The sequence below is a fragment of the Melospiza georgiana genome, chromosome 3 (assembly GCF_028018845.1).
Source record: "Melospiza georgiana isolate bMelGeo1 chromosome 3, bMelGeo1.pri, whole genome shotgun sequence".
NCBI lineage: Eukaryota > Metazoa > Chordata > Aves > Passeriformes > Passerellidae > Melospiza > Melospiza georgiana.
The window spans coordinates 26,517,419-26,538,760 of NC_080432.1; the positions used below are offsets into that span (position 1 = coordinate 26,517,419).

A 21,342-nucleotide genomic window follows, 5' to 3' on the forward strand; every position below is an offset into this window, starting at 1 on the left:
ATGATCATCTCAGGGTTAGGCACTCGACAGGGGTCAGGTACAGAGGGGTGAGGTGAGAATCACAGGCACTTGTACTGAGCACTGGCAGCCTCCAGTCTGTCAAAGGTAGGATTAAAAACTCCAAAAGAGATGGATTTCAGCTGCACTCTCCTTAATGGTGCAGCCTTTTATAAGCAGCCTAAAAACTTTAAAATTCTTCCTGCCAGTTCTTTGTGTCCCTGTCCCTCCCCTCTGGCAGAGGCGTTGGGCAGCTGGAGGTGGCCATCCTTACACCAGCTTTTTTCCCACCTCCCAGTTCCCCCAGGAGCCCCACTGCTACCCTGTCACTGCCAGCCAGGGACAGGTCACTCCTCTTCCCCACAGGAACAGCTTTGAGGAACTGGCTCTTGCTTAGAAAATCTTCAGATTTTAGGCCCTGAGAAATCCCCTGGAACAGGACTGATCCCTAACAAAGCTGAATCCTATATGCGAGCAATCAAAAGACATTTATTTATATAAAGTTCTGTAAAAAAATAAATTTTCGAACAGCATAGTTTCATAGAGAAAAACATTTTCTACAGAGTTCCAACTGCAAGATTTTTATATTGTACCATCATTAAATAAGGTGGGACACCATGTGAATTTCATTGCACTAGAAGAAATGCAAAGCATCTTTTTAATATAAAGATATACAGAGCATTCTAGACGACTACAGCTGTGTTACAGCTATGTGTTCTTTTGGATTTGGTCCAAAGAAACCTGAGTCTGTTTCCAGAGAGAATGAAAAAACATTGCACAGACAGCTGATCACTTGTTTCTTGCTGAAGGACACTGGAAGGGTCTCTCCCTGCAGCTCCCTCTGAGTCTAAGCTCCCCCGACTCAATCCTGCCCTTCCTGGGGCTCTGGGCTCAAGCATTCACCTCACCGTGTCACGCTGCTTAGAAGAGTCAGTCTGTTGTCAGAGCCAAGTGACTGCTCCCAATGGATTATCACCTCTTCTGCTCCCAGATTTCAGCCATGTTTAGATCTAAGTTGTTAAGGCCTTTCAGAGCTTGAAGGTTTCCAGTGTAAAAAGCCACATCTGAAGTAACCAGCCTGCAGTGAAACAGACAACAAGATTACAATGTGACCCCATCACATCCACCTGGAGTGCCTGGACAAGCAGACGGGGTGTGTCGAGGACTTTCGCACACAACTGCTACAATACATGTTCAAATCCTATGCCTGGATTAGATATTTGAAGTATCAGTTCAAAACTCAATGCTATGGATGTGGTTTATTTTACAGCAGTGATCATCCATAACAGGATTACTGCTGGGTGTAAAACTAGTTCTAGGGAAGGGAGATCAAACCACGAGTTCAGAAAACGCAGCAGGAATTAGGCATTTAAAACTTCTATTCTCTTGCTGTAATCCCAGGCTTATCTAGACTTAAAGCCCCCATTCCAACTAAGAATATTAATTATTGCAACATTACCTTCTGTATTCTAGAGGGTAATGATTCTATGATTCTAGCATTAATGTAAAAAGCAACTGAACAGCACAACAGCTGTATTGTTTGTAACAGTTTATACAGAATAAAATCCCTCAGATACTGTTGAAACATGTCAGGGATCATGATGCTTCTTGCTAGCAAGATGTAGGAAGAGAAGCAGCATTTACATAGCAAAAAAGTTAACCAGGATTCACAGGACTGGATTTTTACTATTATTACAGAAACAAGCAGTTTAAACAGAATGAGGATCAGAAAACCATGTTAAAAACCTGGTCAGTGAAGACTGCTGGAACAACAGCAAGTGCCATCCAGGGTTTGAAGTTCTCCTTGTCAAACAGCCCCAGCTCCCTAGGAGATGTGTCTGAAGTACAAAACTGCTGCCATCAGACAGTCCTGGGCCAGCTGAGACCTCCTGATTGCAGGGAAACACCCTCAGCAGGTCACCAGGAACACCTGCCCCAACCCTTCTATCCAAAAGGGATCCAGGCCACGCAGCCACAAGGACAGAACAAAACCAACAGCACAGGATGAAGAGAGCACAGCACCGTGTGGGGCTGGAAATGCCAGTGAGAGACACCGTGAGCACAGCCAGGGCCTCACTTCAGCTGGGGCTGCAGAGGATACTCTGTGAGCTTGGTTACTAACGCCTTTATAAATACCAAAGGCAATGGAATGTCACACCACGAGTACACAGAACCAGTTCAGATAAACTCTTGCACAAAGTACAAGGAGGAATGCACATAAACAGGAGAAGCAGCAATAAACTGGAAAGGAACAAAACTTTCATTGCAGTGACACTTGAAGCATTATCAACTTTCTTCTCTGACTTCTGCAACCTAAGACAATCTCTTCTTGCATGTGGGTAGGCCCATGAGTTTCATTCACCCTTGCTACACTGCACACACATCACTGCCCCCAGGTCATCCGGAACAGTTAAAACTCCACTGTTTGAGGGGACAATCCAACTGACAACAGAATTCAGCCTGCAAGAGGCTTTTCTTGTGAGGTGGGGACAGCAGGCACAGCCAGGTACCCTCTCTCAGGACAGGTACCACGGACCTGTTTGGGGATGGAGTGGGCTGTGGTAGGGAAGGGGAAAAGCTGTGAGCATAATCTCTGTTCCAGATCTAGGTCTGCTCCAAAAACCATTCCTGCAGAGCTGCCCACTGCACAGATGAAATGCTGCTTTCTCCTATTTTTACTTTGCCAGCATCATGAGTCACCATCCACATTTCAAAATTGCTTCAGGAATCACACAATTCCTGCTAATTAAACTGTGGCTGCTGCTGTCACACAAAGGGAGAGAAAGCAATCCATGAGCTGAGGACAGCTTACCAGCAGGTTTCCAGTCAGACAATGTCCAGCTCCCAGTCTGTTACCAAGTGGATTGCACTCCTAGTCACTGTGGAATGGCACAAGTCATGCCCTTTACTGTAAGCAAGCTCCAAATGGGACATACTAAAACATGGAGCTGTGATTCTGGAATCATGACTTCCTTGCAGAAGATGCCCTCCCAATGCCTGCTTATTTAATCAGTGAAAGGAGAGAAGAGCCCAGCTCACCCGTTCAGAGGTCCTCCATCATTGACCACATTGAGGTGGGCCAGCTGCCTCTTCAGGTGGAGTTTGTAGCTTGCGTTAATTCGTAAAAACAGCATCTGGAAGAAAGCACAGCAGCAGAGTAAGGAACTGTGCCCATGTCTCATGGCTGCCTCCAAAGGTGAAACACACTGCCAGCACCCTCAGTCACTGACTTTTGGTTTTGTTTCTGCAACTCACGTGGTTCCTCCTCCTGCCAGTGCTTCAATCTCACCCTTGGCCACACACAGTGTGAGCCACACAGGACACCCTCACCCACTCACTGCGTGTGGCACTCACAGGACATGTTCTTTGGAATGTGAACTTTTCTCCTCTGTTGCCTGAAGTATCTAGCAACTTGTACTAAGCCTAGCAGATAAATCTCTTTCCTGTACTAGAAGGGACCATTTAATTCAATGTGAAAGAGAAATGACAACTTGTATTCGATGACTAAATCTGTCCTTCCTGTCCTTAAGGTTTGCAACTCTGCAGTAGCAATGACTGCAGCAAACTCCTGCAAAAGCACATCTGGTAAAACTGGGGTGTGTAATACATTTAGGGACTTTTGGAAGCCACTGATTCTGAGCAGTGTTACAGAATAATCCTCTCAGAGGGCTGCACTCAAGCCCGAAGTGTTGCCATTTGCATAGCATTTCAGCACTAATTCCTGGATTGCCATCTCTTAAAAAAGCAGCTCAAAATCCTGAAATCCATTCTTTTTGTGTACCTCATTGCTCTCCCTACACACTGGAATACTTCCTTGTATTCCTTGTATCAGCCCAAGCTGTCTGTGTGACTGCTGCCAAGCCCTTTAACATGTGGGTTTCACCATGACTCAAAAAAGAATTCCCTCTCCCCAGATAAAGTCTCTCCTGTTCCCAAGGCCATGTGCAAGCAAGCTGTGAGATGAAGCTCAGAAATAACATTCACCTGAGTTTGCTCCTCAGGAAGGAGATCATAAATAGCTTCATGCATCTTTGCCATTTGCTTGCAGATATTCCTGAAGCATGCTGAAGGAACAGGGGCTTTCACTTCATACTGCAAATAAACACACAACCAGTTAACTCCTTTCTGCCACTTTAAAATAGTTTATGTAGGAGAGCTCCCAACAGCCACCTGGGGCTCTGCTTTGCTAATAACATCAGGAATCAAGATCCATTTAGCACACCACAAATTAAAAGGGTGGCTGGGCATGATCTGATCCAGCCAGGAGCTGCAGATGCAGGTCCTGTGGCTGTGAGCTGGCCCTCTCCTTCAGACTGGTACAAGCCAAGGACAGACAAGCACTTCTGCCTCTGAGAAATGTGCCCCTTGATACTTCCCAGAGAAAACTGCTTGTCTAGGATCATACATATCCAAATTTCTGAAGGATCAGGGAAACCATAAAGAAACAGAAACTCCTGAAATCCCATCTATCTGCCATAAAAAAAAAAACAAAAAAAAAAAAAACCAAAACAAACCCAACCACATCACAACCCCACAAGAAATTGCAGAAATACCTTGGAAAGCAGAGTAAAAAAAGAAAAGTCTCTCCTCCAGTGCCTGAAATCCAAGAAACAAGGCACTGGAAAACACCAGATGGGAAGAGATTTGCTACAAAGGGAACAAAATTCTTATGCTCCCACTCTGGATAGGGAGGATCTGAACAGGATTTCAGAGACACTGAAAACCCATCCCAGGAACAGTGAAGCCAGCTCTGCAGTTCCAGGTGGAAAGGCTGTGCCATCACAGGCCTGGGTGGCACACTGGCAGGTCACCTTTGGGAGGGTGACACTTCCCCGGGGAGCATTGCACAGGTCAGGAAAGAACCAAATCATTGTAACTACATCATTTACAAACAGACTGGAGGAGATGTCTGCTTTCATGCATGCCTGAATTGTAAAAGAGAACAAAGGTTGTCTGAGCACAAGAGGAAAAAAAGAAATGGGGAGTTTTGAGAAAGTCTTTACAGAAAATACAAACCAATGACCTAATTCTGACAGGAGAAGTAGCAGAAAAAAAAATGCTTTCTGCTCCAGGAAACAACCACCCAGCATGAGGGATCAAGCATACCTCAAGACAAGGAAGTTAAGCAAGAAATTGTTTCTAATTTCCCAGCATGTTGTTAAACCAGGGGGAACTGGGAGGCTGCAGCAGTGGCTCTTGCATGATTACAGCCACACCCAACTCTTCTCATTGTCATGGGGAAAATCAACAGCCCTGGGAAGAACCCCAAGATCTCCTGGCCATTTTTATGTGCAGCTGAGGTCAACATCTTTAAAACTACAAGGGATGAGAAAGAACCTCACTGCTCTTCTGCCCAAACAGTCACAAGCCAGCAAGTTCCAAGAGAAGCTCAGAACTCGTACTGGATTTTTTTCATTTGTGGTAATGAATGAGCCTTTCCCATTTGTTGAATTTATTATTTCCACTGTTCAATAACCCCATTCCTGTTGTATTTCCCTGCCAAAGGCAGCTGTTGGGAAGTGTCCATGCTGCTGTGAACTGCCTTGTCTCAGTGGCACTGGGTGACACAGCTGCCATGCCATGGAGCTCCCAGGGGAAGCACAGCCTAGAAATGCAGGAGTAACTTGCTACCATTACCCAGTGCCAGGTCAACATCCTGTCCACTGCACCAACTGCTCATCTCCTACAGAGCTGGAATTTCTGGGTTTGAGGTGTGCCAGGCAGTCACTGCTATGGAACTCACTTGTGCAGATTCACACACCTCAGAGCAGGGGACCACTTCATCCACAGGACACTGAAATAGTTGGACTCAGAAAAACACCTGAATCCAGAACACACTGGCATGGTTGTACTGACATGCCTATTTGCAAATGTCCTGGGTTTGTGCTCTTCACAGCCTTCAGTACCAAGATTTCATTTTTTAGGAACAAGATAAGCCAAATGATGGCATGTGCTAGGAATGGAAGCAAATCAACCATCCTTTGGTCCTGGGCTCTGTGGGCTGCCTTCATGTGGAACAAGCACTGCCACTCAGCCTTCAAGAAATCTAAATCCTGTGCCAGCTCCCAAAGGGACAGTGGGCTGTGAAGATGGAGGGACAGTAAGAGATGAGCTCTCTTTAACTGCCATCAAGAACATAAATTGAATTCCTGCCTTGTTGTGGGCTACACGGGATTAGTATCAATAATGTAAATTCTTGCATTCGTCTTTTATTCTCAAGAGATCCAGTGACCAAACAGCCATGTTACTTCACATAATTTATGTGGAACAAAACCCCCAAAAACCAGCAGACCATTTTGGTCTTTAGAGAAGAGCATACACACTTTTTTTTTTTTAAAGTAAACACAATAGGACTGGGAAATCCCAATTTAAATGCTTCTTTTTTTTCCACCCTAAGTTTAGGCAGCGCTACTTGACAGACCAAAGAAACAGATGAAATGAAAAAGCACAACATAAAGTAACAATACAATAACAGAAACAGCAAGGAAGACAGAAATGCTGCCTGTTGCAACTGCTCCATTACAGCTCTCATCAGCCTGTCCCCAGCCTGTGTTCCTGTGCTTCTCGTGAGCTCCTTGAAGGAAGATATAGGCCCAGGTCAATCAATCAAATTTGTCACTAAAACATTAATTCATCCCTGTCATGAAACAGCTCTTTTTTCCCCCAAAACCCTAAGATCCAAAGCACAACACTAAGCTTTAAAAGGTCATGTACTTTATGTATCTGTGGGTGAAGGATGTGTGTTCTACCCTGAGGTGACCCAGAGCAGATCCAGCCCAAGACCACCCTGTAGCACTGTTCAAACACCAAAACACACCAGGAGTCCTAATGCTGCTCCAGAGCAGGAACTGCTGAGCACAGACCTCCAGTCCCCAGGCCTGCAGCCCAACAGATGGGCTGGTCCTCCCCCTCAGCACTTTCCTGCAGTTTCCTCAGGTGGTGGAAATGCCGCTCTCACCATAGGAAAGAGCAGGAAATGGGATCTGCTGAGCCTGGCTGCACACAAGAGCTGTCAGTGGTAGGAGAGCACTTCAGCTCCTGAACACTCGAGCATCTGTGCCAGCCACAGCATTGCCATTCCTGCTGAAACAGCCAATGGAACATTTCACTTTCCTGGGAGTGAAGGTGACTGACACCCAGGTAGCAAATGTGAACACAAGACACATTCATGAGAACAGCACAGAGCTTTCCATCTATATAATTAAAAGAAGTTCAAACAAGGTCTCATTAGGAAAGTTTAAGACTCCATTTGAAACATCTGGACTGTATACAATGAGACCTCCAGTTGCAATTCAGAGAGTGTATAATTATTTCCATAAATCATTACCTTGGATAATAGTTTGTCAAATAAGCTATCCATTATGGCAACGAGCTTTGCTGAAATTTCAGCTATGTGGTCGTGATAATCCTGTAAAGGAAGAAAGCAGGTTTCATTTTCTAGTGGCATTCATGTTCTTCAGAGCACAGTTGAAAAGCAGAACTCTGTGTTTCAGGAAGGGCCAGAAGAGTTACCTTTGTGATGTGGTCAAAATGCCTGAGCATGCTGAACTGCTTCGGCTGCAGCCGAGCTTCAAAGTGAGCCCTGATAATGGGAATGTAGTGTACGATGAGCTGGAGGCAACGTGAAGAAAGGGCTGTGAACCCAGGAGGAGAAATAACAGTTATTACACAGAAGAGTCATTTCTGTATGGACTGGTCTCCTGTGACATGAGTAACAGATCTGACACAACTTCACATGGTGGTCTTTGGTCTGTTCCAAAAGCATGGAGGTACACGTTTGTTTCCCCAGGAACCCCCCACCACCCATGAAGATGCCAGGCTGGTACCTGGCAGCTCACACCCAGCCTGGTAAGATGGGATAAGGGACTGATTTTCCAAGAGGCTCCTTGAGTGTTTACTCGACATTTTGAGCCCTGAGCACACACAGACATCGGGGAGATCTCTAAAGACCTGACTCATCAGCTACTTAACCTCAGCATTCATGAGACATTCTCAAGGCAGCAGTGTTTCTGCTGCAGTGGTGTACAAAACACCCTGCCCTGCCAGCACTGACCTGCCCTGAACCTGCTCCTGCTGTAATGCCAGCAGGATCCCAAAACCAGGCTTCTCCCAACTCCAACAGGGCCTGAGCCAGCAGCAGGACACACACTGGTGCCAGTGTGGTCTCCACACTGGCGTAACATTCTGCAGCAAAAACCTGACCCAGCTGTGGCCCACAGCTTCTCAACCCATTCTCATCAGGCTGTTCCCTTTCCAAAAGGGAAATGCAGACTGGTCATTTCACAGACTGGTCATTTCTGTTTCTCACCCTGAAACATGGGAATTCTAAGTTTAAATGCTTACTCCAACCCATTGGCCAAAGGCTCCTAATTTCAGGAGAAAGTTTAAAACTACACTCCAGGCAGGTAACTGGCAAGGTCTTACCACCCTCTGTGCCCACGCACAGCCCCACAACTCAAACCCAGCTTATCACAGGGCTTTTCTGCACTTGGGGTTTTTTAACAGGCAGGGGAACAAGTTTTGACATTTTAAATACAGAAATCCATACCTAGGTTTTTTGTAGTGATTGTTTTCAAGCCAACAACTTGTAATGCACCAGCTCCAAGCACTAATTGGCAACTTCTAGAGTTGAAATACTGTGAGAAAAGAAGGACAGTGAAAATGCATGTTGACTTTTGATCATCTACACAAACCCACAGTTTAGAAACACCATCAATAGAATTTTGCAAGATTAACTAAGTCATTATGAAGGCCAGTTCCAGAGTTTCACTAGTTTTCCTCAGCAGAGTAGCCATGTAATATCGGAGTGGAAAACATCAAGATAAAAGGTTTCTGCTCAGGCTCTCTTCTCCACTGCTGATGTTAAAGGAAACTTGAAGGCACTGAGACTCCCTCCTGCTGAGGTGACTGAATCTATGTTTGTAACACTATGGAATACTGGATTTAACAAACAATGCACAGAAGATGAAAAGCCAATTCTGTAAGAATTCCAGGTATAGTGGACAACTCATGCTGAGATTTTCCTAACTTACTTCCAAAAGAAAAGAAGGTATCATTAAAAGCAGTAAAACAGTAAGACAGTTGCTATCAGCAGGTTCTGTCTTACACTGGAATTCTGCTTCCTCACCCAGCTTGAGACACCAGATATTCCAAACTGGGCCTGGGTGATGCAGCAGAAAAGCCATTGCTGCTGTCCCCAACTCCTGCACTGAATGTAGAGCAGAAATCCCAGGGCTCATATTTGAACAGAACTGTCTGTTGACATTGAGAGGCAAAACTTAAAAAGACCTGACCCTTTCTCATATGCCTGAAGATGCAGAAGAAATTGTGACAAGGCTGCCCTGCAGCTTGTGTCTGCAACACAGAGAACTGCCCTCACCAAGATCTCCTTTTTGAGGGCAGGGGCATTATTCTGCTTCACAGGTCTTTCTTCACAATAACAAACCCAAAATTCCAACCCTCCTTATGTAAAAAAGGGAAATAATTTTCTGGCTGCTGCCTGGTGTCAGTCACAACAAGCAGGCCCACAGAGGCACCATGAACCACCTCCCAACTCTGGGCTGCCAGAAGGGTGCATCCAGGGCTGGAAAAGCAACCCAGACCTCATCCCACAACTGACCCAGAGCCAAATGTGGCCCCTGATCTGAGAGAGGCAAAACCTGCACTGCCCTCAGACAGGGCAGGGCTGAAACTGCCTCACATCCACTTCTCCAGAAAGCAACAACTTTCCTTACACCTCTGTGTGGACTTTAAACAGAATCACTGAGCCAAAGGCTCAAATTTTTGGGAGACTTTTTTCATGAAAAAGTTTTTTTTTTATTATTTTTTTCATTTTGGGGATTTATCCAGGAATTTTGGGATTTTTGTAAGATTTTAAAAAAATATTTTTCCTCAAATATTGCACGGATTTCCTGGATTTATTTGGAGATTTTTCCTAGAATTTTGGGGCTTTTTTCCAGCAGATTTTTAAGGCTTTTCCCTGGAATTTTTACCAGATTTTTCCTGGAATTTTTGGTGGATTTTCTGGAATTTTGGGGGGTTTTTAGGGAGATTTTGGGATTTTTGCTGGAGGTTATTTTAGGATGTTTTTCCTGGAATTTTGGCCCTTTTTCCTTGATTTTTTTCAATACTTTTCTGGAATTTTCAGGGGTTTTTTTCCTAAAATTTGGAGGATTTTTGGTCAAGCTTCAAGGGGTTTTCCTGTAATTTTGGGGAATTTTCTTTCAAACTTAGAGAGTTTTTCATGGAGTTTTTTGGAGATTTTCCCTCCACACATTTCACACAGCCTAAGCTCCTCTGAGGCATTTAGCTCAGGTTAGTGCTGACCGTGAGGCAAACCATCAAAAACTTGGTCTGTAAAGGTTGCTGGTCACACGTACTGTCCCTGCCTTTTGTGGCAATGACAGTTCCCAGATGGCCTGGTGCAGACAGAGCAGGGAGGGAGCCTGGAACAGAGCAACACCTCCTCCTTGTGCCTGCTGGGAGGAAAGCATTCCTGCACCCAGCCAGGAGCCTTCTCCTGTCTGCACCACCTGGACAACCCCAGTAATTCCAGCCACGTGCGCCTCTCACACCACTGAGGGGCTGGAGTGTGCCCAGAGAAGGATCTGGAGCACAAGTCTGATGGCTGAGGGAGCCAGGGGTGCTCAGCCTGCAGAAAAGGAGGCTCAGGGGGACCTTTTTGCTCTCTACAACTCCCTGACAGGAAGGTGTAGCCAGGTAGGGGTCAGTCTCTTCTTCCACAAGCAATAGGGCAAGAGGAAATGGCCTCAAGCTGGATAGTAGGGATAATCTCTTCACTGAAAGGTTTGTCAAACATTGGAACAGGCTGCCCAGGACAGTGCTGGAGTCACCATCCCTGGAGGTATTTAAAATATGTGTAGATGTGGCCTTGGCAGTGTTGGGTAAACAACTGGACTGGATTGATCTTAGAGGTCTTTTCCAATGTAAAGGATTCCATGATTTCTCCCATACACAGGTGTCATTTCACTCAGGCTGCAGTTACAGCTCAGAACCAGGAATTTTATTACCTGGGAATGCTTTCCATTTTCCATTACAATCAAGTCTAGCTCTTGCTACTCTCAAAGTTTGCTGGCTCTGACAGCTGTCAAACAAAAAGTACAGTGCCAGGACACCTGGAGTAGCTCTATTTTGTTCAAAGTGTAATAAATGAGCTTTTGTTTTTTCTAGCTGTTCTTGACATCTCTCCAATTGATTGCACCTTGCTGACAGATAAAAAATACAGCAATTAAACTGCGCATGATGCTTGAATACCAAGAAATAAATCACAAATGACAGAGCTAGAATGAGATAAGGTGAGGGAAGTAACACAGATATGCAAATCTGGCCAAGTTTGATGCATCCACTGCTATTCTACCTGTGAAAAGGTCCTGCAATTCCTGAGGGAAGCAGCAGCTGGAGAAGGAGACTTGAACAGGGGCAGGCTCAGACAGACTGATTTGCCTTGGACAGAATTTTTAAAAGGGAAAATTTGTGGATGAATGAAAGACAACTGCAGGGAGCAGTCTTCCTGCATCTGGTTATTCAAATACCAGCTACCAATAGGACAAATATTTAAAGGTCCATCTCCTAGAGTTTCCCCTCCCCTGCCCCCCACCTTATGTAAAATATCCTTTTGGAGATTGAATCTGTTTACCTTTCATTGATTATGCTCATGTTCAGAACTCAAATACCTGATATGACCTTTGTGGGCAAAGGTACAAATGAACACCCTGACATAAATTAGCTGCTAAGCTTTGGAGCCTGTACAGACACACACATATGTGTGTGTGTATGCATGTGTATATATATGACAGTTTTAAGGTGCATTAATGTGCTCCTTTTATTACTGATTATTTATTTTACCTTGCAGTGCCTGGGCTTTACCAGCTTTCCTCTTCTCTAGTGAGAAATAAATGACCAAGAGGTCCCAGGGTTTCATCACCTTTACATTTTACTACAGAACCTTTATCCCATACTATTTTTCATGCTTCTACTGACTATACCTCTACTGATTTGTAAAAACCAAGGGACTTGTTTCCTTCCTCAATACACATACATATTTCTGTGGCATCTGGGATCAAATTGCTTTTTTTTCAGCAGCATTAATTCTACACCCAGCCTGAAGGACAGGCAGCTATGTCAAATACTACCAGATAGGATTTCCAATATTCCAGGTGAACAGCCAGAGTTAATTCCCACAACAAATTACATCTTTAATGCCTTTGGCTTGAAAGCTTTCCTTATGGCACAGTGGCAGACACAATGATTCTAGATAATTTTTATAATTTATATGAAATCCCCAAAACACATGAGCATTACTGAGAGGAAGACATGTTCTCTGCAGCCTGCCTGCCCCTGCTGGGCACTGGGGCACATCTGGAGCCATACCTTCAGTAAATCCGACAGGCGGGTCAGCATGTCAGTGGTGATGGAAGGAATGTTATCCACACACTGGCAGTACTCCAGGATTATTCTTATTAGCAGCAATACTGTCCTGAAAGAGAGGAAACAGCCAAGTATGTCATCTCAGTGCACAGAAGAAGCTGAAAAGTCAAACACAGGCCAGTCATGTTGATAGAAAGCTACTCAATGCTAGAGATTATAGCATTGAATAAATTCACTAACTGATGTGGAGCAGAAGTGCAACATAAAAGGAGATTTACATAGAGATAAACCAAGTTACAACCAATACCCAGTCCACAGGGTGGTGTGTGGAAGAAGTATTTTATATGAAAGAAAATCTCTGAAAAATACATAGAAATGCTAAGGAGTCACAAACAGAGAAGGCGGCTGTGAAGAAACAGCACCAAATATTCAAAGATGCTCAACACCTGTAATTTCACCTGAAGTCAGCAGGCACTGGAGAATTTGGGAGCTACTGGGTGGAATTAAGAAGGCTCCCATAGAGCAAGCATGCTCCTTAGAATTCAAATTCACAAAAGGCAGGAAAACTGACGCAAGATCAAACATTCAGAGTAGATATTTTAAAATTTCAAAAAGTTAACTCTTTCTTCTTTAAGACAGTAGAGTGCAAAAAGATGACAAGTCAACTGAAACACCTGGAGAATGTTTTGTGAACACGAGGCATTTGTAATGAATGCATTTTATTTGATTAGATGCAATGAAACTGGATGTAGAAGTGTGTAGGAATGAAACAAATATTTGCACTGTGAAGCTCTCACTTGCTTCACAGAGCTAAATTTAACAAGCTTCAAGTGAGCAGAGGAATATTATCAAACACATCATATATTAAGCAAATTTTATCCTTTAGAGCAATGCTCCTACTCGACCTGAAATGCTCCTCAGCAGTGATATCATTTGCCTTGCACAGAAGTTCTCAGCCATCAGATTCTGTTTCCAATTGAAAAATGACACATCATCATGAAGCAACTCATGAAATGACAGCTGGTCCAAGACATCCTGTACATCACACCTTTTAAGTTTGGTGCAAATTGATGTTAGAACTCTGGGGAGTGAGATCTTCCAGGCTTTACTCCCTCTCCAAAAACACTCTCATACATAATTAATGCTTAAGCCTCACAGTCTCTGGAAACACAGCATGCTTTTAAATGAAAGAAATAAGTGAATATCATACATTTTAAAATGTCTCTGATATAACCAGCTTTAAGAAACCACTTTCCAATTCAAATCAGCCAGGATACTAAGAAATAGCATATGCAGCTTCTGAGAGGGTCCATATCTTATTCTGAATAAGATAAGCAACCATTCAGTGCTGTACTCAGGTCTTTTGGTGCTTTCCAGCCTGGAGAGAAGAGGGCCTGGGGAGAACTTATTGCAGCCTTTCAGTACTTACAGGGGCTTATAGGAAAGATAGGGACAAACTGTGAAAGGACAAGGAGCAACAGACAGTTTTAAAGTAAAGCAGGGTAGATTCATACTAGACACAAGGAAGAAATTTTTTACAATGAGAATGGTGGAACATTGTTACAGGCAGCCCAGAGAGGTGGTGGATGTCCCAGCCCTAGAAACATTCAAGGTTGAGTTGGTCAGGGCTCTGAGCAAGTGCAAGGTGCCCCTGCTCACTGCAGGACAAGATGATCTTTAGAAGTTTCTCTCATCCCAAACCATTCTAAGAGCCTACAATTTTTGCCAGAAATAACCTAGATTGCAAGAAATAACAATGTGCTCAAAAGACAAACCTGTATTTTCAGGTGTGTGTTTTCATGAAATAATTGGAAAAAACCATTCAAACAAAATTATAAATTAGAACCTAGCCACTCAGAGAAAAAATGGCATTTTAATGTAGCTAAGAGCTTGTAGTGTTTTATAACTGCTGGGAATCAAAGAGCAACTAGTCTGTAAAAGGAGAGGGATTTTTAATTTAAACACGATTGCTAAAGCTGTTAGCATTCATCACAGTTCTACTCCAAAGTTCTTGCCAACTAATCCACTGCTAAAAGAAAAAAGTGCATCTTACCCAACTGTTGCATATTTTTGTCCTTCAACAATAAGGAATTCAGCTGGCTTTCTTTCTTCAGTAGCTAGATATTTTAGTAAGACAGGAAAAAGAGTGAGTTGAACTAAAAACAAGTGCAAAAAATGCTGTTTATAAAAATGCAGTGTTCACTTGATAAGGTTTGAAAAAACCCACAATTTTTGTAGCAAGCTCTTCTCTCTAAATTTTACAGTATTTATTAAATAGTTGATCATCCATCAAAGTTTTTATGACCCACAAAGTTACTTCATTATCTGCTATGATTTTAGATCAAAAAAATCTCATAGTCCCACAGTTATTATGGACTTAAAAACTCCAAATACAACAGGTTACAAATAGAAGAAAGGTAGAAAAAGCCACTAGGTTTTCTACTATACATTGTCAAGTGATTTGCTGTGTATATTAATATTTTAGCCTCAAATCACTTTCTCCTCAGGCTTCCTAACAGAAGCTCTTACTGATGCAGTTTTTCATGCTAAATTATCTGCTTGAAGGAGGCTGCAGGAGGTTATTTTACCAGCAATGGCTGACAAACATTTTGGTGTCATGTTCCATAACTGGAGTGATTATTGCTTTAATACACTCTCTGTTATCTGCTATGTTCCTTCTGGGAGATCAGGGTTTCTCCACCATGACATCACTGTATTTTCTTCCTTCTAATCTCTTGCCATTTTTCTCCCCCTCTCTGCATGCTTTCTTCCTCTTCTGGTTATTCACTTCCCTCCCAGCACTGCAATACTGGATAAGTATCCCCACAAGGTAAGAACACATTAAGCATTCCCACTGTGCACATGTGGAAGTGGGGAAGGAGGAGGAAAAAGTGACTTTTCTGAGGTCAAATGAGGTTTCTGTGGCAAGGTAAATAATTGAATGAACATGAGTTTTCCTTCCATGAGCAGCCACATGGCATGCTGCCTTTCATTTGAACTGGCAGATGAAGCAGTGGGAAGGAGCAGGCTTTGTTTCACACAAGCAGGGCTGAGCACACGCACGTGCTCCTCAGTCCCTTGCAATTCCTCAGTGGTACCTTGTGGGAAAAGACTGAATTTGTGCAGAGGCTGCAAGCCTCTACACTGGGAATATTTGTATAAAAAGGCAGCTCTCTCCCTGTGCTAACTCTTCTGGTGTTTCCAAAAAATAAACAGATAATCTTTCAACACAAGATATTTCAACACCAGTAACAGAAAAAGTAAAAAGATAAGAGAAGAGCTATCAACTTTCTTCCCATCCCCCCAAAGGACAGGGAGCAAACACAGAGGCAGCGTGTCATCAGAATATGTCCATGAACGTTCAACAGCAGAATTTGCAGATAATAAATTAATTTCACAGCAGGACTGCAAGACACACCTGTTGGTTTTTTTTCAGGGAGAGAAATTCTGCCATCTGACACCGAATCAACGAGGTCCTGGAACTCGGCAGGAACTTCAGCTTGCTTCCAGCGCTCATTGTCCAAAAGCAGGCTGGGACAAACACAAAAGAGAAGAGGCTGAGAAAGAAATACCTTGTCTTGACATTTCTGTTGACTGTAATGCTGAAAAACAACTTTAACAAAAACCACTGGCCCAAGATGTCATGTCAGTCTTCATGAGAAGAAGGTGCCTGACAATTGTCAGCAGCAAAACAGAACGAACAACTCTGTGCTGGTCTAGAGATTTCACAATTCATTCATTCAATCTGTCATAGGGGACCAAAAACTACACCAGACAAAGGTATTTATGAGATCACTGCCAATGAAATTGGCAATTTTTGCCAATTTCACTGCCAATGAACATCTGTCGGATGTTCACTGTCAGATCACTGCCAATGAAATTAGAATTTTAACAGCTTTTGAGGGATGAAGAGCAAACAGACTTGATGGATGTTACTGGCCAGGCTGTTTCTCCGAGGGGTTTGGGTTTGGTTTTTTTTTTAGAAAACAGCTGAAAGTGAATTATTCTTAAACCCCTGAAACAGGGCAATCTTGCTCTTCAAATCTAGTTTTGTGTACTTTCTGTAGCCATTACTGCTCTTATTTAAGTAACTGTAGAACAATCCAGTTTGAAGAAATCAAGTTATGAAAACAGTAAAAGTCTAAACTGGAAATAACTGGGGTTTAATACAGTTTTTTCACCCCCTGATGCTAAGTATAACAAGCTTACTGATGTTCTAGGCAACAAAAGATTGTGTTTGGCTGGCATACAATACATAAAATTATTCACAGAACACCACAATATTGTCTACCCAGAGGTACCTTAGTTTTGTCTTCCTCTCCTCATGAAACCTATTCACAAATCTATTGGCTTGACTCTGAAGAGCTCCTCTCAAGGACATGCTTTTCCTGCCACAGATCTGCTCAGTATCCAAGATAAAGCCTTCCATCAAGCGAGAAAGAGTAACGAACTCATTGGAATTCAGCTTCTCTAGGAAGCCATCCTGTATGCAAAGAAAACCATTGTAAGGAGACATACCACCACAAAAATCCAGAGACATACAGAAATAACTAGTCAGCATGTCTGAGGCCTACTACAGTTTGAAGAGGCACATTATTTAACCCTACATGTGACAGAGTAGACTGCAGTACAAGCTGCTACCTTGTCACAGACACACATTCTCTGCATGAAGCATCAAAGACAGCAAACCAGAATATTAAAAAGAGAAAGAAATAGGTAGAAGAAACCAACATTGCCTTGCAATGATTTATGTTAACACTGGTGTGCTCTGAGTGTATTACCATACAGAGCATGTGGCAGCAGGAACAGTTTCCTTTCACTGATGCCACTTCAGAACCCTCATCAAAGCAGTAACCTGGAAGCAAATGCTCACCAAGCAGGAGGCACCACCAGCAGTTCTGACCCAAGCTCCTCACCTTTGCTCTTGCCATGAGGAACTTGACTGAGCGATCATGGCAAATATCAGAGGCGTTATAAAGTAACTCCTGGATATTGTTTGCCAGCCTGCCCAGCTCCAGGTCAGTCAGTTTCATGTCCTCACCAATCCTAAAAAATGACAGAACCAGCTGGCTGAGCATCAGTTTATGGAGCAAACAGTATTTTTGCACACAGAAAGAAAAAGCCTTGCAGCAGCTGTCAAATGCAGTCAATTAATCACCAAAGTCACTTTATACAGATGGAATCTTCTAAGCTGCTGTCAAGGTCCTGTCAGCCCCTCGCAGCAAGGAAATGCATTACAGCACATCCTTTTCCTTTTATTTGATTTTGCATTCTGATCGCTATTAATGGTTTAAGAGTAAACATGATACAGCCATTACTGACACAATAAATGTAATTAACAATTTACTGAGCTAAAATTGACCCAGCTCCTGTGAGACTTCAGCATCACAAGCATATGACATAAAACACAGCACTTTCCTTCCGATGCAAGTGTAAGGCCTAAAACAGATACTCTGCACTCCCCACAGCCTTAATCTACAGGCTGTCATTCTATTACCTCTTTGGACTACAGGCTCTTCAGGTGGTACTTTTTAAAAGACCTTGTATGACTTGTCTACTGTTCTGAGGCCAGCACTGAGCACAGCTCTGTTGCTCATGGTTCATGCCATTAGTGAAGATCACAATCTTCTGGGCCAGCCCAAGGACTGACAGCACAACAGAAGAGAACTCAGAACACCACGGAGCAACAACTGGGCCAACATTGTTCTGTGTATTTTTACTAGCCTGCTCCAAACACAGAGCAAAGGTGCAAACAAAACCAGAAGAGTGATGATGTATGTTCATTTTAGAACAAAGTTATGCAACCAGCCTCAAAAACAACTTTACTCCTCAGAAGCTCTATCTGGATGGTGTATTTTTAGCAAACTTGGCAAAGTGTTCCAGACTAGTTTGGATTCAACCCCCTTCCCCTTTTCCTGCTCTTCCATGTAACCCTGAACTCCTCTTCACATTTCATTTCTCTTCCAGCACACGACAGATGTTCAGACATACAAAGGCCTGTGTTTTATGCACAGCACAATTATTTAAAATCTATCTCCTTCAGTCAGCATTGTCATTTGGTGGGGAAGGTCTCCATCAAAACTAACACCTGTTTCAACACCTAAGTACAGATACTCAAGGACCAAGCAGCAAGAACAGGCCACTTGCTGTCTTCCATCTCTCAGAAGGGTAACAAGTGGTATTTTCAGTTTTGCTTCATATAACTCTGTATCCAGACATGCTGGCTTTTGAAGTGGTTCATGCCTGAGTCCCACACACATTATGCCTGGTTCTTTTCAAAAGACAGCTCTGACTTGTAGCCACAAGTAAGGGGTGCATAAAAGCATGCCAGAAGGTTGGAACTCTGGAGATTGGAGCACCTCAGGGCAGCACTGCCTATGTAACCAAAGCACTGAGATGGATGGATTTATTTATTTATGCAAGTCAAATAGGTGATGACAAAGAGAAGATTTTTCTCTAGAATTTATCAAGGTGTATTCTATGGAGCCATCTTAAAAAACCAAGGAAACAAAAAAAAAAAATCCAGGAAAAATAACCACAGGAAACACGGACAGGGAACAGAAATGCTTCTGCCTGCTAAAGACATGACAATCTGTCTTCCAGGGACTCATTTCTTTCCTTCTCTCTACACAAGTGACCTCCCCAGAAAAACTAATGGAGAAGGGGCTCTTTTCTGGAAGAACTGACATAAATCAGTCCCTGCATCACTACATATGGAGGTGAAAAAAAGGCAAATATAACAGCGCACTCTGATGGCAGTCTCTAGGGGGAGAGCCACTACACTTCACCTACCTAAAAAAGCACATTCCTCCAAAGTCATTTTTGTACTGTGTGACCAGAAACAACCGCCTGCACCTCACCCCTGGTTCCGGCCACGCTGCCAGGCGGAGACAGGCAGGGAGTTCACTCACATCATGTCCACTCCTCCTGGAGTGACCGAGGAGGACGTGTGCTCCTTGCTGGACGAGGAGTCGGTGGCGCACTCGGGCTCCGAGACGGAGTCGCTGCTGCAGGGCTCGCTGTTGGGGGACGTGTTCCTCTGCGAGGCCGAGTCGGCCGCTCCGGCCGCGAGCTCCCCGTCGCCGAAGGCGTCGCTGATGAACATCCCCTCGTGGGTCAGGTAGGCTACCTCGCTGTCCACCAGGCTCTCCTTAGCAGAGTCCTTCTGCAACGTGTCCTCCAGGTCTCTGGTTTTTTGGTTCTTGTCTAGAACCAAGAAAACCACGCTACGGATAGTATTTAACGTTGCCTAGAATGAAATATAACTTTTATTACAAAAAAACACCCCAAAACCCAGTGCCACAAGCTTGTGCTAGAAAGAGATTTTCTTTGTTGTGTAATTAGTATTTAGAGGCAGATCCATTTGTCTGATGGCAACCAATATCTGATGATTCCGAGAGAGGTGAAAGAAACCTCATTTGGAGCAATCTAACACGTACAAAAGTCCTGTCCTAATCCCTAGCAGCTTAGAATAGATGTAATAGAGCAAAAGAGGTATTATCTCTTTGTCACTGCTCTCTTTGTTAGCACTAATCATTTTTGCCCAGGATGGATGCCAATATGCACATCTCCTTTCAATCAGAAGCTTGAACTCTACAAGCAAAACCAACATCTTAAGACTTCAAATGGAAAAGCAACTTCATTCCCTTTCATGCCTGAACTGTATGAAGTTCTTTGTAGATGAATGTCTTACCTTTACTCTCTTGAGGAAGATAGTGAATTTTGAAAAAATATTCTTCAGTAAATCAAACCACTGAGGAAAATTCATCATCCTCATCTGGTCTGCAAGCCTAAAAAAAGAGCAGTATTCAGCAAACAGCAATTGTTTGCTGGCCATGATGCCTACTGGCACATAAAGGAAAAGAAAACATGCTTTAAATGTAATTGCAAATATAAGGAAAACTGTGTAGACTTTTACCTGGCAAGTGACAGACATCACCCAAACAACAGTCATGATCAACATAATGCAAGTGGAGAGGGAAAGGAGGGATATAGCTTTAGATCACACTATCAGAAAATGAAAGCTTCACATTTACCCTTTAGTTCTTTCCTGGGCATAATGTTCTCTCCACTAGGATAAATATGTGTTACCTACAAGGGGTGGGGTTAATAACATTTTCACAAACCATGTGGGAGGAAAAAAATACAAAAAAATCTACATGAAAATACTTTTCTAGTGTTAAAAAGCCGCGTTATTAAGCCATTTAAAGGCTCTATTTGCAAGGCATTGCAATGAGACCACTTCTGCTATTAAAGTACAAGTCAGCAGGTTGTGGCAAAAGAGCAGAAAAATCATTGACAGAACAAAAATTAAACCCTGTAATACACAGTTAGGACCCAAGAGCAGAAGACTAAACACTAAAGAATGGTGACCAAATATCCAATGTGTAAAAATGACCCTGTGCCAAATCATTTCTCAATCTGTGTATGAATTCCATGCAGGTTTTGCAACTCACTTTGCTTTATCAGCTGGACTATTTTTATTATCTTGGGGTAACACTTTGCTGAGTCAAGTGAATCACAAAGCCACAGAAAAAACAGAAGCTGGCAGGGGCCCCTGGAGCTGGGGCCTCTGGAGCTGCCTTGGCCAAGCCCTGCTCAGGGCAGGTCCAACTGCATGGGGTTGCTCTGGGTCAGTCAAACCCTGACCATGTCCCAGAACACAGATTGCACAGCTTCTCTGGGCTGTGTTCCAGTGTCTGACCAGCCTTCTGGGAAACAGATTCTCCCTACCATTCAACTGGAATTTCTCTTCTTCCACATTGACGTTGGGGCAAACTCTGAGAGGAGTCTGGCTCCATCTCCATCTCTGCTCTGGCATTTGCCTTTGATGGGCTTGGTGAGGTCCCTGATGGACCACTTCTAGGGCTGAAGTTGCCTGGTCTCTCCTGTTCTTGATTATTGGGAACTTAAACTCATGACATATTTTAATACAAAGTCCCAGATTATGGCAACAGG

At 43.4% G+C, this 21,342-nt stretch overlaps 1 protein-coding gene across 1 annotated transcript in view; it reads right to left on the minus strand.

Annotated features, from left to right (window-relative positions):
* Nucleotides 1-468: 468 nt before the first annotated feature.
* The window catches only part of VPS54 (VPS54 subunit of GARP complex), a 47,837-nt gene continuing 26,963 nt past the window's right edge, over nt 469-21,342 (minus strand). The window contains exons 12-24 of the mRNA XM_058021826.1: nt 20,078-20,174; nt 19,296-19,633; nt 17,301-17,430; nt 16,686-16,867; nt 15,803-15,915; nt 14,438-14,501; nt 12,388-12,493; nt 8,546-8,633; nt 7,510-7,631; nt 7,325-7,405; nt 3,982-4,089; nt 3,037-3,131; nt 469-1,075 (exon numbers count right to left, since the gene is read on the minus strand). Coding sequence (XP_057877809.1) covers nt 970-1,075; nt 3,037-3,131; nt 3,982-4,089; nt 7,325-7,405; nt 7,510-7,631; nt 8,546-8,633; nt 12,388-12,493; nt 14,438-14,501; nt 15,803-15,915; nt 16,686-16,867; nt 17,301-17,430; nt 19,296-19,633; nt 20,078-20,174 — 1,630 coding nt within the window. The 3' untranslated portion in view covers nt 469-969. The remainder of the gene's footprint in view (nt 1,076-3,036; nt 3,132-3,981; nt 4,090-7,324; nt 7,406-7,509; nt 7,632-8,545; nt 8,634-12,387; nt 12,494-14,437; nt 14,502-15,802; nt 15,916-16,685; nt 16,868-17,300; nt 17,431-19,295; nt 19,634-20,077; nt 20,175-21,342) is intronic.